Genomic DNA, 21632 nt, shown 5'->3' with positions numbered 1-21632 from the left:
GCTGGCACGGATGTGGTGAGAAAGGGACCCTCCTTCACTGCTGGTGGGAATGCCAACTGGTTCAGCCCTTTTGGAAAACAGTATGGACGATTCTCAAAAAATTAGCAATTCAGCTTCCATTTGATTCAGCAATACCACTCCTGGGAATATTGCCCAGAGAAGCAAAAAAATATAGTTAAAGTGACATCTGCACTTGTTTGTTCATTGCAGCACTCTTTACAATAGCCAGAATCTGGATAAAACCTGAATGCCCAAGAACAGATGACTGGTTAAAGAAACTTTGGTATGTTTACACAATGGAGTACTATGTAGCTGTTAGAAAAGATGAAGTTATGAAATTTACATACAAGTGGTACTACATGGAAAGTATCATGTTAAGTGAAATGAGTCAGAAAGAAAGGGATAGACATAGAAAGACTGCATTCATCTGGGGAACATAAAGTAACAAAATAGGAGACCAACACCCAAAAATGGCCGAAGATTTGTACCAGGAATTTTACTCCATGGCTTGGAGGCCAGCCACACATGCTCGGGGAAGAGGCAGCTGAGATAGAGAAGGGAGCACCAAATAGAGGGTGTTTAGAGGATCCTCCCAGGATGGGAGAAGCATGCTGAAAGTAGACTATAGACCAAACATGATTGCCACTCAAGGCCTCTTTTGCAGACCACAACACCCAAAAGGAGAGGGAGGTCAAAGGGGAATTCCATGCCACAGAGGCAGGGTGGGATGGGGGGGTGTGCGAGGGGGAGGGATACTGGGATCCATGGTGGTGGGAAATGGACACTGGTGGAGGGATGGGTATTTGATTATTGTATAATTGAAACCCACGCACAATATTTGTAAGTCTACAACTGTACCTCATGGTGTCTCACTAATAAAAATTTAAAAAAGAATTAAGTTGTCCAAATATATGTGGCTGATAAATTGAAAAGAATTTTAAAAGTTTCATAAATAAAATAATCTGTTATTTCACATGATAGTGTTCTAAAGATTAGAATTCTACAAAATTAGACATAAAAATGAACTGGAGTTCATTTCACTTTGGAAAAATTCCTTTTTTTTTCAGTTTACAATGTATAAAATATCACAAATCCGCAACCAACTTTATAGCAGTAAAGGAAAAAATATGTCATTTGGTACTCATATAGCCTCTTTCCTCAATTTAGATGAGTTCTCAGAAGTTTGGCAATGTAATGAGTAAAGGAAATGATCAATGAAACAATCCAGTGAAAAGGAGTAAGGGAAATGATGAAACTCAAAATTCTTTTTTCAAATTCCTGCTTAATCAAGTGAGTGAAACACTTTGTAGAAAAGCGGATTCCAGGACTTTTGCAATTGAGTCTAGTTGATTTGTCTTCTTCATCAGTATGACTTCCCTGACAGACATTTGACTGGGATTTTCTTTTTTTCTCCCATTTATCTATTTATTCCTCCGCCCCTCTCGGAGAGCCCGGCAAGCTACCGAGAGTATCTCACCCGCACGGCAGAGCCTGGCAAGCTCCCAGTGACGTATTTGATATGCCAGACACAGTAACAACAAAGTCTCCAATGGAGACGTTACTGGGCCTGCTCCAGCAAATCGATGATCAACGGGAGGGCCTTTACTTTTACTTACTTTTACTTATTTAATTTTTATTGAATCATTGTGAGATAGATCCTTACAAAGCTGTTCATGATTAGGTGTCAGTTATACAGTGTTCCAACACCCATCCCTCCACCAGTTTGACTGGGATTTTTCACACTAGTTTTCTAGCTACAGAGATCATATACATATATCTGATCACTAAAGCACATGCAATGATTTTAATTCTCAGAAAACAGTATTTACTGCCACTGACTTTTTAAAGTAGAAGTTTGATTAGAGCAAATGTCGAGTCCTAATATTTTCAACTTTTCCACTTTTATTTTCCTTAAATTAATTTTTAAAAATAAACATTCTATTTTATGTACTACAGTGAATTTTTCAAGGTCTCCTTATTTGGAGAAGCAACAATCACTGTGTGGAAATAATTATACCACTCTATCATCCCCCAAATTCAGAATAGAGAAAAATAGAATTAAATATAAGTATCTTAATTTAAATATGACAATCTTATAGGGTCACCATTGCAGGGCCAAAAAATTTACAGAATATGTGTGCCTAGGCTGGCACTTGGCAGGTGCTCAATAAATAGTGAAGGCTTCATTGCACGCCTCAGCATACCCACCTGGTGTTGCTTTGGAGTTGACCAGTAGAGGGAGCTCCCGATGCTGGGAGATTTTATCACTTTCAGCCTTCAGCTCTTTAAGACAAAGGGCCCTTCATTGAGTTTGTATGTTTTTCAAAAAAATTACTATTAAATAGCAATTATTACGTACTAACTACAACTAAACTACTCACTAAATAACAAATAAACTACTACTGCTATTAAACTACAGAATTGCTAATATTAAATATTTGCCTTTACCAAATTAAAGTTAACTTTTCTTATGCATTAATAAAATAGTCATGTTAATATTTCTAAAAAGATAGAAGTGATATTTGAAATTAACAGCAATAGCATGATCTTTCATAAGTAAAACAGCCATGATTTAAGAATGATATGGGATATGAAAGCAGTAAACTTCCAAGATCATTTTCTCCAGTTCATCAGACAGCAAGAGTTAAAATAACAGGTTAAATATCAGAATTAGAATCCAATCTCAAAGAATTTTTCTCAAAAACCATGCACTTAATGTCATATTCTCAGATTTCTAATCCAAATCTGATAATGGCTAATAACCATACCTTAATTTACATAAAAATAATGTATGTAATCATAACAAAAGGTTAATTTTTATCCCTCTATTTTATTTTATATATGTAGTTATGATTTTTATATAAAATAAATTTATTTTATGAATTTTATTTTAATTATTTTAATTCATTATTTTCAAGCAGAGTGTAATACAGAAGTGTAGCCAGGGAGAAGTACCAAGTTCAGGGTTGCAATTTTGCAAATCTGAGTTCATCTCTGTCATCACTAGGCCTAATGTGTCTAGGAAATGAGGCTATTTGTGAGTTTGGTTCTGGATTCCGAAGCTGCTTTAGGGAATGTACACCCAAACATCTTCAAATACTTAAAGAAAACTTACACAAATGTTCTTAGTAAATACAGGAAAAATATTTAGTACCACTATATTTGGTAAGCATAAAGAGAGGATATTATCTTATTATCATTATGAAAATTCATTACATGCTTTCTATAACAAGCATACTTTTAGTGCATGTAGACATATATTGATTCACTTCATTTTCATGGTATCCCTGTTAAATAGATGCTATTATTATCATATTACAGAAACAAGGGGAAATGAAGTAATTCACTCTGGTCATACTCCTAATATGTGGAGGAAGGAGGATTCAAATGCATAATGTCAACTAACACCAGATCCTATTTTCAAATCTTTTGCTATCAATTCTTTTCCATGTTAACCATGGAAAGAATACAAATATTGATATTAGTAATACTCTACTAATTCTACGGCAGAGCCTGGCAAGCTACCTGTGGCATATTCGATATGCCAAAAACAGTAACAACAAGACTCACTTAGTGTTCCTGGAGAGAGCAGACGCCATTGGGCTACACTAGCATGTGATAGGGACTAATGAAGACATTACTGGTGCCCGCTCAAGCAATTCGATGAACAATGGGATGACAGTGCTACAGTGCTACAGAGCTATACTAATTCTACTTAAAAAACAACCTACTATTATATTATAGCATTAACTTCCAACATTTGATAATAAGAGAATTCTCTATATCTACTTTTTGGGGGGTTGGCGCAATAGCACAGCAGGTAGGGCATTTGCCTTGCACGCGTCCAACCAGGACAAACCGAGTTCAATTCCTCTGCCCCTCTCGGAGAGCCCGGTAAACTACCGAGAGTATCCCGCCCACACGGCAAAGCCTGGCAAGCTACCCATGATGCATTCGATATGCCAAACAGAGTAACAACAACTCTCACAATGGGGACGTTACTGGGTCCACTCGAGCAAATTGATGAACAACGGGAAGAAAGTGCTACAGTGCTCCTTTTTTTGATTACTCCTATGGATTTGATGATTCATTTGAAGAATCATCACTAACTGGAGTGCCAAATTTTGAGACCTTTGAAACACGATGCAATAAAAGTATATAATAGGAAAAAATATAATGAAAACTTGTTTTCATTGAATTTGAGGTGATCAGTATCCAAATTCAGGAAATAACAAAGTTTGAAACTATGTAAAAATCAGTAAATGAATCCTTAGCACTGTACTGTAACAACCAGGAACATCTCTTTGTCCAAAGTCTCAAAGTGACATAAGTTGTAGTAGAGATAACAAAATTCAGACAGAATAGCGATACTGTAATAAATAGTGAAAAAAAAGCTTTCAATCACACACAAAATGCCATTATGGTGCAAGCAATGCAGAAGAGCTTCTAAACAGAGGGAATATCTGAAATATATGAACAAGAATCTTCTTTATACAATGTATCTTTAAGGATGCATTTCATTCATTTCTCACAAAATTTTCTATAAAATACTTGATAACTAGGTCCATACTCTTACTACTATTAAACATATTATAAAGTATTTCATTACAATTTATATAAAAAGATTGCCTCTTTTTTTTAATGCTTTGAGTAAACTAAAATCACCAGAACAAACACACTGACTTAATGGGACCCCATCTGCCATCTGTAAGTTCATTTTCATCTCCTAATTTGATGTTTTCAGATACTTTTAAAAAATACTATTTTTTAAAATCACTTCTTGGCCTTTTGGCTAAGATCAAGGATAAAAGATCCTATTTTTAGATTTAGCTATGGATAATGAGCCTTCAAAAATGTACTCCTTAAAGATTAAGCTGAAATCTGGTTGGGGGGGGGGGAAATGTTGAAGGCAACTAGATGGAATGGGAGTGGTCTGGTGGGAAGTTCTTTAGGAAATAACAAAACTGAGAAGAGTCTTAAAGAAGTTGTCTCTTTGTCAGCCCTGAAACTACCCAGAAGACTGGACCCGTCTGAGATACAAATACTAGACTTTTCAGATAATAAGGCAGCACCCACACGCAGAAACTGAGGAATCAACCAGAGAACAGGGGATTCCCTTCAGAAAAGAAAACTCCAAAGAAAACAAAAAGGGCTGTGATAATATGAAGACCATCAAGAGTTCAAGGAGTTTTCCTTTGACAGCTTCCGAACAACAATTTTTACTTACCCAGTAAGTTCCAGGAGAGTAAAGTTTGGGGGAAAAAACACTATAAAACCCACTATGCAAAGGAATCTGCATTCATCATCTTGGGTATTGCCCACAACTCAAACTGAGATGTGTTCTGGGCTTTCTCCCCTCTGGAGAAGCCTGTGTTCTCTGTTGAACATGTAACCCTCTTTATTCTTCCTCTTTCAGATTCCTCTAAAAAAATTTCCAGTTTTTAAGGATGATAATTTCTAAGTCTTCTCTCTCAAGAATGATTTAGATCAGTGGTTTTAAACACTTTTTACACTGGTTCAAATTTCCTGGCATGACTAGGTCTTAGTCTTTGTTTTGGAAGACTGATCTTGACCTCCTGGTGGCATGATGCTAGGTTGTGCAGATCCTAGAAGATCCTGCCCAAATCTAAAAAAATATATTCACTCATCTTATGTGCATTCATTTTTTTTACAATGTGTTCATCAAAACTAATTATAACTGCCTCCACTGCTCACTTCCACTTCTGTCCCATATCATAGAAACTTAATTTCTGTAATGCTTCAGTTTTGCCAGTTCAACTTTCTATTTTGCCAGTTTCTGGCATAAGTCAACAATATTTAATATATGAAGAATGAAGTCCATTAAAAGACTTGCTGAAACTTGATTTTCTCACTCTTTTGAATCCTCTGTGGTCTGGCCTTCACCATTAAAACTGGTTCAGCAAGGTAACTAGTAAACTCATTCTTTTCAATCCACACATCCAGTAAATCCTCCTGAGTCCTCCTAAATTCATTTCCTTGCTTAATTTCTTACCAGTTTTAATCAGTTTTTAATTCATCTCAAAATATCTAAGTCCTTTGACTTTTATTATGTTACAATTACCACTTCTCACAACTACCCTTTTACTTCTCCTTAGTATCCCCAAACCACTGCACTTCTCTCCTTCTCCTCCAGTGCTTCTCAACCATGAATACATGTTGGAATTATTGGGGACCTTTGAGAAAGTCCAATACTGCTCAACTCCCAGCAATTTTCAGTGGAGGATCTAACAGCCAGCAGTGTTGTTATTAAATCTCTGCAAGTTAATAGAATTTGCAGCCAGCATAGATCCACACTGTTGGTGACACTTCTAAAACTGGTAAAAATAAAATCCCTTCTGGGATTTATCCTGGATTCTCTGTTCTATTCAGCCTCAAGAGTTCCCAGGTTAAATTTATTCATCTCCCTAGCTCTGGTTATCAATCCTTAATTCTGGACTACTAAGTAGAGAACCATACTCAGGACACCTGACCTAGAACCAATGAGTTGTTAGATTTCTACTTTCATATCTCACAGGACAAGAGTATCATCATTTCTCCAACAAACTGCGTCAGCATCTTCAATAACATCACTGAAACCTATTTCATCTCTCATTCAACAATGGCCAAGATCTCTTTTGATCGATCCTTTAAATAGGTATAGAATCTCTATTTCTACTGCTATTTTCTCCATCCCTAGTGCCATTTTCTTTATACAGGCTCCTTTCATATATAATGACCTAAATTATGACAATATTTTCCAAAATTTTCTACTTTTTTGTTCGCTGTTTACTTTAAGTTTTGGGGCCACACTTGGCAATGTTCAGGATTTATTCCTGGCTCTGCACTCAGGAATTACTCCTGACTGTGTCAGGGTTCATACGGGATAACAGGGATTGAACCCAGGTTGAGTCATGTGCAAGACAAATGCCATACCTTCTGGCCCTTCTCTTACAACCTTTAATCTTGCCCCATTTCTTCTATAGCATTGTTAGCATTGCAACAAAACTATCTGTCTAAATCACAAACGCTGGACTGTTGCTCCTCGACATCCAGTTTAAATACATAAAGAGAAATATATCCTCCCACAGAGAACTTATAAAGTTGGAAAAATCATCCCTTCCTATCTCTCCATCCAGCTATCAACTTGTACTCCATACTTCAACTGCATGCCTTTTTTATTTTCAGTTCAAAGTTGCCACGCCCTCAATCACCTCAAGGTCTTTATGCACTACCACCTTCTATACTCTTCTATAACCCCTTTTCCTGGCTGCCTCCTGGTCGTTATTAATTCAGCACCTGAACATTAAAACCTTAGGAAGATACCACCTGATTTTCCTTAACTAGATTGGATTTTTTTCATGATAATTTCCTTAATAGCCTAATTTGTAGACAGAAACTCCCTTGGGTATGACCATAAAAAATTTATGTCTCCAGGTTTGGCTCCTTGGCATTCTCAATCAATGACTGGGTGAATAAATGGCCTACAAATCTAATAATTAACATATCTGTCATCAGAACTGTTGCCAAAGTGAAATATGTTGTAGTCGTTAGAAATATCATTCAGTGATCAAGTAAACTTAAAGCAAAAAAGATAAAATACATTTAGAAAAGCTGATTTCCCAAATTAAGTGGAAGCTATTCTTACAAAGGCAATTGGGATATTATTGAAAAACCTAGGAATTTATAATGATCCGACTATATAAATCTGTTACAATTTTGAGCCTGCAATTTAAAAAGAAAAGTTATCAAGAACATATCTGGTTCCATCAATGAGAAATTTGCCTTTTAATGATTAAGCTAATAATTCCTGTGAATCAGACAGAAGTAAGAGTAATTATTAGTTTAACAATGCAATGCTAATTAACTTAAGCTTTCCAAATGGGTTATACACTGAAAACCAGGAGACTGACTAAAGTAATATTATTTCTAGAAAGAAATCTAAAGAAGAATAATGATGACTAATTTGTGAGGTCCATTTTGTTTCCAGTAAGAAATAAAGAGGCACAAACACTCACTTAAAGTCCAGTGACAATATAATTAGTACTAGGTCTGGCAAAGGTAAGTGCAGTTTTTGTTCACTTATGTACAGATAAGTAGTGAGAAAATACTGCCCAAAGTCTCCTTTTTTATGCAAAAACACATTATGTTTCTCTAATGCAATATATCTAATAGAAATATAACACAAGGCAAATGTGAATTGTTTATTTTGATAGAAGTCATATAGGAGGAGTGAAAAAGCAAAAATAATTTTAATAACATACTTAACATAATACATCTAAATATTATCACTTAAATATGAAGTCAATGGGCTGGAGTGATAGCACAGAGGGTAGGGCGTTTGCCTTGTATGCAGCCAACATGGCTGACCTGAGTTCGATTCCTCCGCCCCTCTCGGAGAATCCGGCAAGCTACTGAGAGTATCTTGCCCGCACAGCAGAGCCTGGCAAGCTACCCGTGATGTATTCGATATGCCAAGCACAGTAACAACAAAGTCTCACGATGGAGACGTTACTGGGCCCGCTACAGAAAAATTGATGAACAACGGGAGGACAGTAACAGTGACAGTAATGAAGTCAATGTTAATTTTATATTTATTTCAACATGAAATAAATATCTAAAAATTAGTGACATTCTTTTATTACTGTTCATAATTGAAACTTTAGGAAGTAATTTACACTATGGCATCTTTCAATGCAAATTTGTCACATTTCTTGTGTTCAATAGCCACATGTGGCTTTAGTCTACTATATAAGGTTATATAATTGTATAACATTAGATTTTATTCCCAAGTGTAAGATTATGTGTGTAATTTGAAAGTATCATGCTAAGCGAAATGAGTCAGGAAGAGAGGGATAGACATAAAAAGACTGCATTCATCTGGGGGACATAAAGTAACAAAATAGGAGATTAATATGCAAGAATAGCCGAGATCAATACCAGGAGGATTACTCCATGGCTTAGAGGCCAGCCGGGCATTCTAGGGGAAAGGACAGCTCAGATAGAGAAGGGAGCACCAAATAAAGGGTGTTTGGAGGATCCTCCCAGGAGGGGAGATGCACGTTGAAAGTAGACTATGGACTGAACACGATTGCCACTCAATGCCTCTCTTGCAGACCACAGCACCCAAAAGAAGAGAGAGAACAAAAGGGAATGCCCTGCCACAGAGGCAGGGTGGGATGGGGGGGATGGGTGTGGGAGGGATACTGGGATCCATGGTGGTGGAAAATGGGCACTGGTGGATGGATGGGTACTTGATCATTGTATAATCGAAACCCAAGCACAAAAATTTGTAAATCTACAACTGTACCTCATGGTTTCTCACTAAAAAAAAAAAAAAGATTACGTGTGTAAACTATTCATTGCAACTTCAAAGCAATGAAGGATTGGACTCTCTTTTGAATGATGATATAAAGACAATCTGTGCATAATTTTATATAATTCTTACTTAATTGTAAATTCTTCCAACTCTCAGGATCCAGGTTATCTATTGATAGGCTATGATTAGCTATACTATTTGTGATCATCATCTGTAATGCCTTAATACAGCAACCATATACGATCAAAGTTTCCTTTTTAAAAACGTTAACAATAATTCAGCATTCTTCTGAAAGGAAAAGGACCTATATACGTGAATATCACTGGGGTTTGATCTCAGACCTTTGTGAACAGACGACCTTCTTTTGGTTCCTGGAGAATGAAGTATCAAGATACTGAAAGGAGAGTCTAAGGTAGGCAGGGAAGTGGAGGAAGACCATCTGCATACGGGAAGAAAGCCACCTTTACCACAGTCAGCTCATTTCACTAAAAGAAGTGGCATATATATTAATCATTCAGCATCTCATACTCTGAACACACTAGATAAAATGGGTAATTGCTGCTTACTTCTGATTATGGCTACAGTGAAAACACCATAGTGTGCCACAGCATTATCTACGGGGTAGAAATGGGGTGGAGGGAGAAAGGGGCAAGGGTGTGGTTACTAATCTCTTTTTAGGGTAGCGTCTATCTGACCAAACTTCAATCTAAAATATGAAGACTGGCCCAAGTGGAAAGTTTTTAAATTGCATAGAAGACAGCAATGTTTGAAAAGACCTTGGACTTTTAGGTCCTTGCTAGTAAACTAAGCCATTCCCAAACGAAACAGAATATCTAATGACAGAGCAATCTCAGCCTAATCTTTAGAATATATTGGTTTGGCCAATAATAAAGCTTTTTTTGGGGGGGGGTCACACCCAGCGATTCTCAGGGGTTACTCCTGGCTCTGCACTCAGGAATTACTCCTGGTGGTGCTCAGGGGACAATATGGGATGCTGGGAATCGAACCCGGGTCGTCTGCATGCAAGGCAAAAGCCCGACCCGCTGTGCTACTGCTCCAGCTCCATAATAAAGCTTTTTAAATAAAACTTTTTGTTGTGAAAATAACTTTGGTGTATATTACTATTCAAAACTATGACTATTCTATCAGTTGCCTGACTGATTAGTGTTCTACCAATTCCCTTTATGCCTTTCATACATACGTCAACCCAATATTTGAAAGTTAAAATGACCACTTTGGTTTTTCATTTCTAAGTTTCTTACTCATCAATCGGATTGACAACAACAGAACTTTTATTTTGTTTTTATTCCCCAAAAATCTTCTCTTAATTCATGTGCAAACTTATGAGATTATGTCTGCAGTCAATCCCTACCCCCTTATTTAAAGTATGTAGTCCTTCCTTCATTTTTGAGAGACGTTATTATTATTTTATATAATCTGACATGATCCTTCCAGTTAAACACAGACATCTAGAAATAGATTCAAATTCCCTTCCAGACAGGAAGTAAATGCTAAATACCAGTAGTTATAAAGTCATGATCCAGGAAACTATGACAGGACAATAGAAATTATTTATTTTCTTTCCTTCTTTTTTTTTAAATAGCTCTTGAGACCATGTCAAGATCCTCTTGCTGATGAAGGTAGACTGATACTCTCCTTAATTCACTCCCTAATTCTTCATATAAGCCTCTTCCATGGACTGAAATAGGTGCTTTGTAGAATCTTTCCAAGTGGACAGGTTTGTGAGTGTTCTATGGTTTCCTACTCTACTTCTTGGGGAGGAAGATGTTTCTACATGCTACAGAAAACTCCTGAACTTTTGTGGATATTTTCTGAGTTGAGAGAGAGAGAGAGAGAGAGAGAGAGAGAGGGAGAGGGAGAGAGAGAGAATTCTATTATATGCATACTCTATTTGTATTCACTCCAATTAAAGGTAAGTGGTTTTCCTGTTTGGAAAAAAAAAAGCAAAGTACTACTACTGAAAGTAAGGGGGGATGGAAGATAAAAGAACTCACCATAGTTCATGATGATAAACATGAAAAAATACCAATTATTAACCATTATTCCCCTTTAGAGATTAGCAAACAGAATAGTTACTCCTGATTTAATTTTATTTACATTGAAGATGCACATGTGAAAAAATAGGAAGGATTCTGGTTTCTAACAAAACAAAATTTTGCCAAGGATCCCATCTTCCATTCATCAAACTTTAGAAAAGTTACTGGAGCCCTCTGAGTCAGGTGGCAAGTAGGAACACCACAACCGTGACCTAGTGGTGCTAGGGGTGGAGTGGGGGTGGGAGGATTAGCAATACATACAGCAGTGAAAATCCTGTTTGGTACAAGATAGTTCTGAAATACTATTCATTCCTGTATCTGCAGAGAGAAAAAAATGTGCCTTTCTCTGTGAAAGAAACTTTCTCCATCACCTCATCAGAACACATTTTTCAAGTTGCCACAAACCTCAGATGAAGAAATGACTGTATATGCGGGGCCTCACTCAACACGTGAACTTTTGGGGGAAGAAAAACGAGTAGTTATAAGAAAAGCTGCATTTTAACTGTATTAACAAAGCAAATGCCAATTTTTCCTTGTGTTCTTTGACTTTCTGTATCCAAAGTAAAACTGCACTGTTACATTTTTAGGAAACTCCTCGGGCTGTGGGATCAACCCCAAAGGCTCTTCCTAATCTTCCATCTTTGTCTCTTATTTAGCTAAGCCAAAAGATCAAGAATGGAAAGAAAGTTCTTAATTGTATCCTGTCTTTATAGTTGCGTGCAGAGACTGAAAATTGCTTTGTGCATATGGCTGGGGGTAGAGGAAGAGGTGAAGAGAAGATAGTATAAGTAACTTTCCTCCACTTCATGGTTTTGTCCCAGCACTGCACTCAAAATCATAAGCAACAGGGAGAGAAAGACAGGGCAGCACTTTGGTGTTAAGAAAAGGTAAAGAGGAGTGAAAAATCAGTCACTTTAAACGAAAAGGAACAAAGAGTTTTTCCAGGACTCCTCCGTAAGTGGGGAAGTTAGGGTGTGTTGGGAGAAGGGGGGGTCACAAGCTCACGGCCCGGGACCCAAACTCACCCAGCTGGAGCTGCTCGCAGATCTGGTCCGGATTCTTTCCAATCCTGCATCTGTAAATCGCTCCGGGATGGACCACGGAAGCATTGGCCAGCCAGCTGGCCCTGGGCGCGCCCACTAGGAGCCTGGAGCGAGAAGCGGGCACGTGTGCACAGAGGTGAGAAGCGCTGCCCCCCACCCGCCGCCCAGTCCCCCGACCTCACAGGCGCGCGGCGGACTGGTGGGGAGTGGGGGGGCAGCTCACAACCCGCTCTCCCCCGCGCAGCCCACCCGACACCCCTAACTCGCAGCTCTTGCAACCCGGAGACAAGAGTGCACGCGGGCCACTTCCAGCGCCAAGAGAAGTTCGGCAGTAGCACAGCCTGGTGGTCGCGCTTCCCCGTGGCTCTTCTCCCAAAGCCCTTCACGGCGCAACCGAGTTCCCGCCGGGCAGGGGACCCCTAAGGGCCCGCCCCACCCCCCCCGCACACCGAGGCCCCGGGCTGCCGAGCGCTCCGGGGTGTCCGCCCACTCACCAACGGTGCGCCCCGTGGCTGTGCAGCACCACCGAGTAGCCGAAGAGGGTGTCCGGGGGGCCCTGGTAGAGCAGCGGGTTCTCCGTGTCCACGTTGTAGGAGCGCGCGATCGGGACCCCCAGCCACAGCAGCAGCATCACCGCCTCCCGGACGGCGGCCCCTCGGGGTCCCGGCCCGCGCCTCGCTTCCCTGGCCATGCGTCCTCGGACGGGAACATTCAACACGCAGCGGCCGCGGTCCCAAAGCGACGGGGCGCGACGCCCAGGGGGAGCGCGCCCCCAGCCCCGAGGCGCGACAGGCCGGCGCGGCGGGCGGGAGGCGGGGAGTGGGGCGCGCTGGGGGCGCGGCCGCGGGCGGGGCGAGCTGGGCGGCGGCCGGCTGGATGCACGCGCCCGCCTGGCCCCACGCCCGCGCTCTGCGCCCCGAAGACGCCGGGGCTCCCGCGGTTGAGGGGCGCCGACCGCTGGGTGGGGTCCTCGGCGGGATGTGACGGCGCGGCCCCAGCCCTCCACCCACCCACCCCCCTGGGGCCCCGGGCACCCGGCTCCCCAGCCGCGCGGCTGTAGGGGGCGCTGGGAGACCTCGGCTGCACCGGACGCGTGTCCGGTCCGCGTGTCCAGAGCCGCACCGCGCGGCTGGACGCATCTGGGCACCCTTGGCTTTGTAAGAACAGACCTTGGAGCAGTGCTCCGCCTGGCCCGGGCCTGGGTGCGGGGCGAAGTGGCCCCCACGCGACCCGCACGCTCTCGGCCTGCAGGGAGATCAGCTTGCTGCGGTGGTCCACAGGCCTGCCTAGGGGTGGAGGACTTGATTTGTGGGGAAGATGGGGATGTGGGAGGAAGACGAGTAACCGCTGGAGGCATTCAAGAGAGGGTCCACAAGGTAAAGGACGAATAAGCCCTCCCCCCGCCCCCTCCCCCCAAGACCTGGGAACTTTACAGTGCCAAAGCATGGTGGCTCTTTGCTGTAGAATTAGAGCCTTCCACCCCCATGCTCATTTCCTTCCTCCCTGCAGTTCCTCTTGAGTGAAGACTGCAGGGGGGAAACAACAAACAACCCCTGGCCCCAACCCCCTGCGGCTGCACTGGGACAGTGGCTGAGTCCAACTTCCAAGAGGGTGAAGAAAACACTGCAACTCCCCTCACCTCAACCCATTCCTCTTGGGCTGGTTCTTGGGAGACCCCTTTTCACGCACCACCCTTCTCCCCCTTGCCACCGGATACACCTGCCATTGAGGCCGTGCACCTGGCCAGGAGCGTAGGCACCCGCCTAAGCCTCTGAAAACAGGACCACACTCAACACACTAGTGCCACTGGTGATTCTCATCTTTGTGGTCCACAGCGGGACTGGGGACACTTTTGGGAGCAGAGACAACCATAACTTTAAGCTGGCATGTATAGGAGATGCACATCTAATTATTAAATGTTGCTGTACAAATAAACAAGAAGGAAAAGGGTGTTATCACAAACGGGAAATGTGTGTGTGTGTGTGTGTGTGTCTGCACTTAAAACCACATAAAAATGGCTCAAGTAAAAATAGTGTTCCTTTATTGAATATAGTCATTGAGCAACACTGTGGGGCCCACAAGCTACCACTGTGACCAAGACAGAATGAGCTTCTAGGAATATTTTTAAGCCAAGTGGCAAACAGAAAAACTACCACTAACCAGAGAAGATTCTAGATCTAGGAGGAGCGCTAAAAGAGCAACCGAAGGACCTGCCAGGATTGTGTACGGTTAAGCTGTTTGAGAAGAGATCGAGGCTTAGCTACAGATTGGCCAGGAAGAAGTGCTGGGGACTGGGATGGAGGTAGGGTTGGAGGAGGGGATTTGGCTAGAGTGTCTTGCTCCTGCACACTTGTATTCCACCAGGAGAATGTCTAGGGAATTAGGAACAGAACATAATCCTCCTAAGCCAGGCTAGGACTTATTGGGGGTGCCTGGAGTCCCTCCTGGCCAAGCTCAGGGACTAGATACTGTGGTAAGAAAGGAGCTTGGATCAACCTTTGCAAGGCAATAGTGATCTTAACCCTTTACTATCTCTCTGTCCCAAGCTAGGACTTTCTTAACTGTATGAGGAGGCTGAGAGAAGCTACTAAAGAATTTTTGAAGTTTCAGGTGTGGGAAGAAAAGACTGGATTTTTAAAAGAAAACCATAATTTGAATGGGGCCTGCAGTAGTGAGTTGAAGTGAAGGTGCATTGAGCTAGTAAATAGGAGAGAGGAAAAAATAGATTTAAGAGATACCTGGGAGAGGGAGCGCAACAAAATTAAATGAGCATAAGTAGCTCGTGTGGAACTGCAGGAAGGAATTGAGATGACAGCAAGTCTGGAATTCTACTACATGGTACTAATTCATGGGCTAGAGCGATAGCACAGTGGTAGGGCATTTGCCTTGCACGCAGCCGGCCTGGCTGAAAGGAGTTTGATTCCTTTGCCCCTCTCAGAGAGTATCTCGCCCGCATGACAAAGCCTAACAAGCTACCTGTGATGTATTTGATATGCCAAACACCTTAAAGACAAAGTCTCACAAGGGAGACATTACTGGGCCCGCCTGAGCAAATCGATGAACAACGGGAGGACAGTGCTACGGTGCTAATTCATAGAGAAAAATCTCACAAGAGGAATGAAGTTATATATGTGTGTATATACATATGCGTGTGTAGACACTTGGATTACTGATGAATTGTTTCCGGTATGTGGGGTGTGAAGTATTTGTGGAATGCTAGGGTATTTTAGTCCAGTGCTTTCCAACTGTCTTTGGACTGTTCTTGGTCAGGAAATGATAAAAGTTTGAACATCACTGATTTGCTAGAGTAGTTATTAACTTCTGTTAGAGTAGTTATTAACTTCTGTTAGATGCTGACCTCTTGGAATGTAAAGATACCCATGTTCAAACCAAATCCTACTCAATTATCTTTTTCTCTTTGTCAATAGAGAACACAAGAGCTACGGCAACCTTCTTGTCATTTGTGGAAAAGGGGAAAACCAGCAAATTATGGTGTGTGATAATCTATTATGAAAATTAAATGAGTTCCAGAGAAATATTTTACAGGAACTTAAATGAACATTTTTGCTGTCCTTTTCCACTTAGAATGGTGTGTGTGTGTGTGTGTGTGTGTGTGTGTGTATGTGTAGATCTAGATTCAACCTATTTCTACAACTAGATCACATTGTCATGATTCTAAAATAAGCAAGCCATCCCTTTTGAAGCTACAATATTTCCTACTGATGTATGAATGAATACAGGAGGTTCTTGAATAATGTCCTTTTTATTACATTTCTTTTCTTTATAAATATTGAGAAATAAAACCCTGCTGATGTTATATGAAAGGATGTTATTCACATATTTGATATGTGATTTTCTTAAAGTTACAGCTTATTAAAGTCTTTCAGAGACGTTATGCTGTATGTCAAAGACTCCAACCTCTGGTATTTTCAGACACCCTGATCTCAACTTCTATTACGCGCTTCCCTCCTTTCATAAAATGTAATCCACTCAACACTCTTTCTGCCTCATAGTTAATGTTCATAGAATGCTTGATGGGATGGACCTTATTTCTACAGTTGTGGTATTATTATGGTTTTACGTCACCACCTTGTTAGAAACTGCCACACTTTACTATTGCATTGTGCTGTTAGCCCTGAGTTTCCTCCACCAACGCTTATAGCACAATTCTCTTTTTCTAAGTCAGCCAGAAATGGAGAATGCTTAATATTGCATGGAGTAAGTTTGAGGATACTGTTATCTTCTGATTATATGTTTTGTAGTGTAGTGTGAGAAAAATGAGGGGTAAGCATGAGTGGGGAAGGATGGAAGAATGTTAAATTCTCTATTTCTTACCTTCAACTGAATTTCAATACTCTTTCAATTAATATATTCCATCTTATCAACTGGAAACTCGGGCTCATTATATGCCCAGAACTGCACTGGTTACTGATATAAAAGTAATAGATAAATGCAACTGGTCTCCAACCATGGTAAGAAATCCTGCCCAGTGGAAAGTATTCTAATGTGACTCAATAAAATTGTCAGTTGTTATCAAAAGGAAACAATTATCCTTCTTATTGCTTCTCTTTTCCAAATCTCCCTTTTCAAAGCTCTCCCATTCCAACATAACCTATAAGAACCCCGTGATCTGGTCTCTGACTGTTCTGCTTTTTAATTTTTGGTCCACACCCTGTGGTGGTCAGTAGCTATTCCCAGCTCTGCTCTGGGCTATTGGTAGCTCCTGTGATATACATGAGATTATGTAGTGCCCTTATGAACTTGGGTCTCCTCCATGCAAAGTGTTTACCCATCCCATTGAGTTATCTTTTCAAACCATGGCTAGATGTTTCCAAAGATGCATGAACAAGGTTTTTCTTCAGTTAAAAGAGATGGACAATCCACTTAGAAACTATGAAACATACCTCAGAGTTCTCTCATAAGAGCAGGAGGCTGGCTAGCTCATTAACCTAGTCACTGTTGCAGGTCTACATATAAGAAGGCAAAAGTACTTCCTGGCACGGAGAAAAGTTCTCAGGCAGAGATTGAGCTGAAAAGCTGCAAGGTTCTGGGGATGTCTACCCAGAAATAGGCAGGCTCAGTGGCCTACAGGGCAGGGCAGCAGCAGTTGGTTGTGGCTGCCAAGAAATTTTAAGCATTAGTTAGTGTTGCTTAAACCTTGTTTTGAATCTCTGAGGTGTTGTTGTTTTTGCTGTTGTTGTTGGTTGGATGGGAAAAACATTTTACTAAATACTTAATACATCTGATTGAGTAAGAAAATCTGAAGAAAATAAAGTCTTCTCTAGGCCAGCGGGATAGTTTGGGTATTTAAGGCACTTGGTTTGGCACATTTCTCACCTCAGTTAGATTCTGGCGTTGCATATAGTCCCCAGCACCATCAGGAATAAGTACTGAGCACAGAGCCAGGATTAAGTCCTAATCATCTCTGAGTGTGGACCTAAACACTTCCCTAGTAATGTTCCATCCTTTATTCATCATCATCATTATTAGTGATATAATTTGTATAGATTAAACTACTTACAGAAATTAAGTCTATAAAAATCTCAGGTCAAGGGCAATGGACCATGTGGAAGATTGTTTTAAGCATTGTTTCTCTTTGCTGCTAATATTTATTTCTTTATTCACCATTCAATAATTTAACAAATATTTATTAGCCAACCATTAGCATTGAGATAAAGATAATAGGGCAATCATAAAAAATAGTAACCTTTCAGTATATTGACATGCACAAGCAGATGATTTTTCTTTCAATAGCAGAGCCATGAATATGCCATTCCTGGCTCCTCCCCCAACTCTGTCTAATTAAATTATAGATTCTTTCCTATGACTTAATGCCATTCTTGCCTGACCTCAAGCTTTCTTTCTAACTACTCCAAAGAGCCTGCTTTCCCTTCCCTCTGGAAATGTTTATTTCCTTTGTTAAATTAACAGATCAAGAAATATCTACTCAGTGGAGAACAAATACTGCCTAAGGTAATGTATAATATAGGAATTTAGTAGGGGAAAAATGGTGTTTTTTTCTGAGTGGGGTGTTTGAGGTAATTTTTCTGGAAGTAAAAGGGCAATTTTGATAAACCTTACTTTTCATCAGTCTTTTCAAAACTCCTGAAACTGCTGATACTTTATGGGTTCTTAAACCAAGACTATTTCATGCTCCAGTTCAGAGAAAGAAACAATTGCTTTTCTTGTTACAGTATATAAAGGATCTGCTATAAATTTACTCGCCCCTCAGAGAATATAGTTATTATATGACAAAATTTTATCTCATAAGTAATCTGACCTGAAGGATTGAATTTTGCACTGAAATGATTTAACAACTGGCCCGTGCATGATCTCCAGTACTCAAAAGTCACACAGAGTGTACAGCACCACTTATTTCATCATAAAAATTAGACTCCGTATAAAGGGTAGTATAACAGTGCTTTATCTGAAATCTATCACATGTGACCTCATCTTGAAAAACTGAGTGCCTAGGCATTTTGGAAAGGGAAGTGGTAAATAAACAATGTAAAATTGGCTAAATCTGAGTAAAGTTATCTATCAAACATAACACATTTAAATATACATTTTCAAGTACTCTAAAAACAAAAGTTAAAGATATATTCTTATTCTTGAATAGCTGACAATCATGGACAAACTTGAAATCATAAAGCGATTTTAAATCAACTCACAAAGAGTTTTGTGACTATAGTGCAAATTATATGATGTAGTAGCTTAAGTTTTTAGAGTAACATAATTTTTTTAAATTGGGAAGATGAGAGGAAATAAATAAATTTAATTTAGTCTTATATGTCAAACACAGTAACAACAAAGTCTCACAATGGAGATGTTACTGGGTCCGCTGGAGAAAACGATGAATAACGGGAGGACAGTGACAGTGATTTATCTAATCTTTTTCTTTTAAGCCACAGTAGAAGAACATTTAGATTAGTCTTTGTAAATGAGATAAAAATAAAAAAGATAAGAGAACATTAGAGACTAAACTATCATCAGTAAATAAAAAGAATATAAACAGTGGAAAGTGGTTAGGCCACTTTGGAAGGACAATAGGAGGAAGCAAGAGGAATAAGTTAATGCACCAATGCCTCTTGAATTGATCAGACTTCTAGGGAAATTTTTGATAAATAATAATTTAGATTTGTACAATGGATGATGAATGCTGCACGTGCAAAAGTTAGAATTTCAGTTCACCTCATATCTATACACTTGAAATCAGCAGACAGTAAGTGTGTTCTATTTTTACTGCACACTGCAATTCAACTTTGTTCATCACAGTTATACAATGTATCAACCAGTAAAGTAAATTTCCTTTGTTTACAGAAACTGAAAAAAAAGTTAGTTTAAACTCAAGTGTGGTTCTTCTGACGCTGGGGAGGATGAGAGCTGAGCTGTCCGACCCCCCCTACCACCATCTGTCTCTCGGTCCATCCATCTGTCCGTACCAGCAGCTGTGCGGTTGTTGGAACTGCGGGCGGGTTCTGTGATGGGAGATGGGTGGGCTCACGCCCGGCCCAGGCGCGGCATTGCAGAAAGTTGCACATTGGTGGGAAATAAGAGCAAAAGGCATCGTGGAACAAGGGCACCAGGGACGGAGGGAGAGCGAGAGAGAGACAGACAGAGTGGGTGTGCACGCGCACGCAAGCATGCTTTTGCTTTCGAGAAAAGTCTCAGTCTGGAAAGAGTAGAAGGATCTTGCTGGGCCCTTTGGTGGCCCCGGGGAGGGTCCTGTCCAGACTCAGCTGGAAACTGCTCTGTCCTGTGGGCCTTCGCTTTCCTGTCTGAGGCAGCGAGCGCGTCCAGCCCTCTGCTAGAGCTGGGTTTTGAGAACGATGGAAGATGAGGCTCCCTTTGTGGAGAAGCATTGCTCACTGAGCTCCCCCACCCCCACCCCGGGAGTCCCCCCCATCCTGGCTGCCGCCCCCGGCCCCTTTTGCACCCCCTTTCTGATGGGAACGTCGACCACGCCCTCACTAACTCACCTCACCAGCTTGGCCTGAACCATTAACCCTGCTGTTCTTCATTCTCTGTGTATATTTACTCCTCTTGATTTTTTTAATCATTCAATGTGTCTAATATACTGAATTAATTTTCAAATAGAAAAAAAAGAAAAAGGCTGGGGACTTCATTCTCATTTTTGTCATTTGTTTAATAAATTTGAGAAAACCCTAAAAAAACTCAAGTGTGGTTCAAAATGAACTCAGTAGAGAAGTCGATAAACGTAAAAAATAATTTCAAACCATTCTTTCGTAATGTTCAAAAAGACAATACTGCCATCTTTTCATAGTATTACTTCAATATTACAATTACATAAACATTTCCATTGTGAACTATTGAGATATTTCTTGATTTTTTTCCATGCTTCACTTTACTAATTACAGGACTTCAGAAGAAACAGTTTTAGAAACAACACAAAGATTTGGGAAAACCTTAAGTCTAATATGTGAATTTAACTTGTATTTCTATATATTACTTAATAAAATGAAGGGGTTCTATTGGATGATCACTAAGCTATTTGTATTTTCAAGTTACTAACTGCTTTAAGTTAACATACACAGTCTACAAAAGAACCCCATTCTTCCAGATCCTGCAATAGCAAACACAAACGCACACAGAGACAGTGGAAGGATATTCAATTAAAAACAAGATGATATAATTACAAAATAGGGCACTTTATTGTTTTATTTTGTTTTAGACTACATCTGGTATGTTTAGGGTTTACTTTGGGAGGCTCTGATCAAGGATCACTCCCAGCAGTACTCAGGAGACTATACCGATGCTGGGAACAGAGTAAGGGGCAACCTCATGAAGATTAAGCCATGTAGTTTATTTCCAGTCCTAAAATGTCGACATCTAAGCCAGAGATAGTACAGGAGTTATGCCACTTGCCTTGGAACATGTGTGTGTGGCCAGTCTCTGTTTGATATGTAGCACTGCATATGACCCTCCTAAGCACAGTCAAGAGTAATCGCTGAGAACCACTGGTATGGCCACAAAACAAAATAATAAAACAAAATAAAAGTAAATGTCAACATGGTATATTTTATGTCATGGTTGTAATTAGCTACCTATATCTATCACTTATATTTTCATATGACAGTTTAGTTAAGTGTATACAGAATAGAGGAATTTTCTTTCCAGTGCTGAATGACATTTTCTGTTACATAAAACCATGACATAAGAAATATATTAATTTTGGTCTATATACTGCAACTTCCT

General features: G+C 40.3%; 1 protein-coding gene across 1 annotated transcript in view; it reads right to left on the bottom strand.

Moving 5' to 3' along the window:
* Positions 1-13144, bottom strand: part of ITGA4 (integrin subunit alpha 4) — an 88532-nt gene extending 75388 nt beyond the window's left edge. Inside the window, exons 1-2 of the mRNA XM_056110224.1 lie at positions 12911-13144; positions 12399-12520 (exon numbers count right to left, since the gene is read on the bottom strand). Of these exons, the coding sequence (XP_055966199.1) occupies positions 12399-12520; positions 12911-13107 (319 nt within the window). The 5' untranslated portion in view covers positions 13108-13144. The remainder of the gene's footprint in view (positions 1-12398; positions 12521-12910) is intronic.
* Positions 13145-21632: the final 8488 nt, after the last annotated feature.

Source organism: Sorex fumeus, unplaced genomic scaffold (genome assembly GCF_029834395.1).
Source record: "Sorex fumeus unplaced genomic scaffold, SorFum_2.1 ptg000009l, whole genome shotgun sequence".
In the NCBI taxonomy this organism is placed as follows: domain Eukaryota; kingdom Metazoa; phylum Chordata; class Mammalia; order Eulipotyphla; family Soricidae; genus Sorex; species Sorex fumeus.
This window is presented reverse-complemented; position numbering and strand designations above follow the sequence as displayed.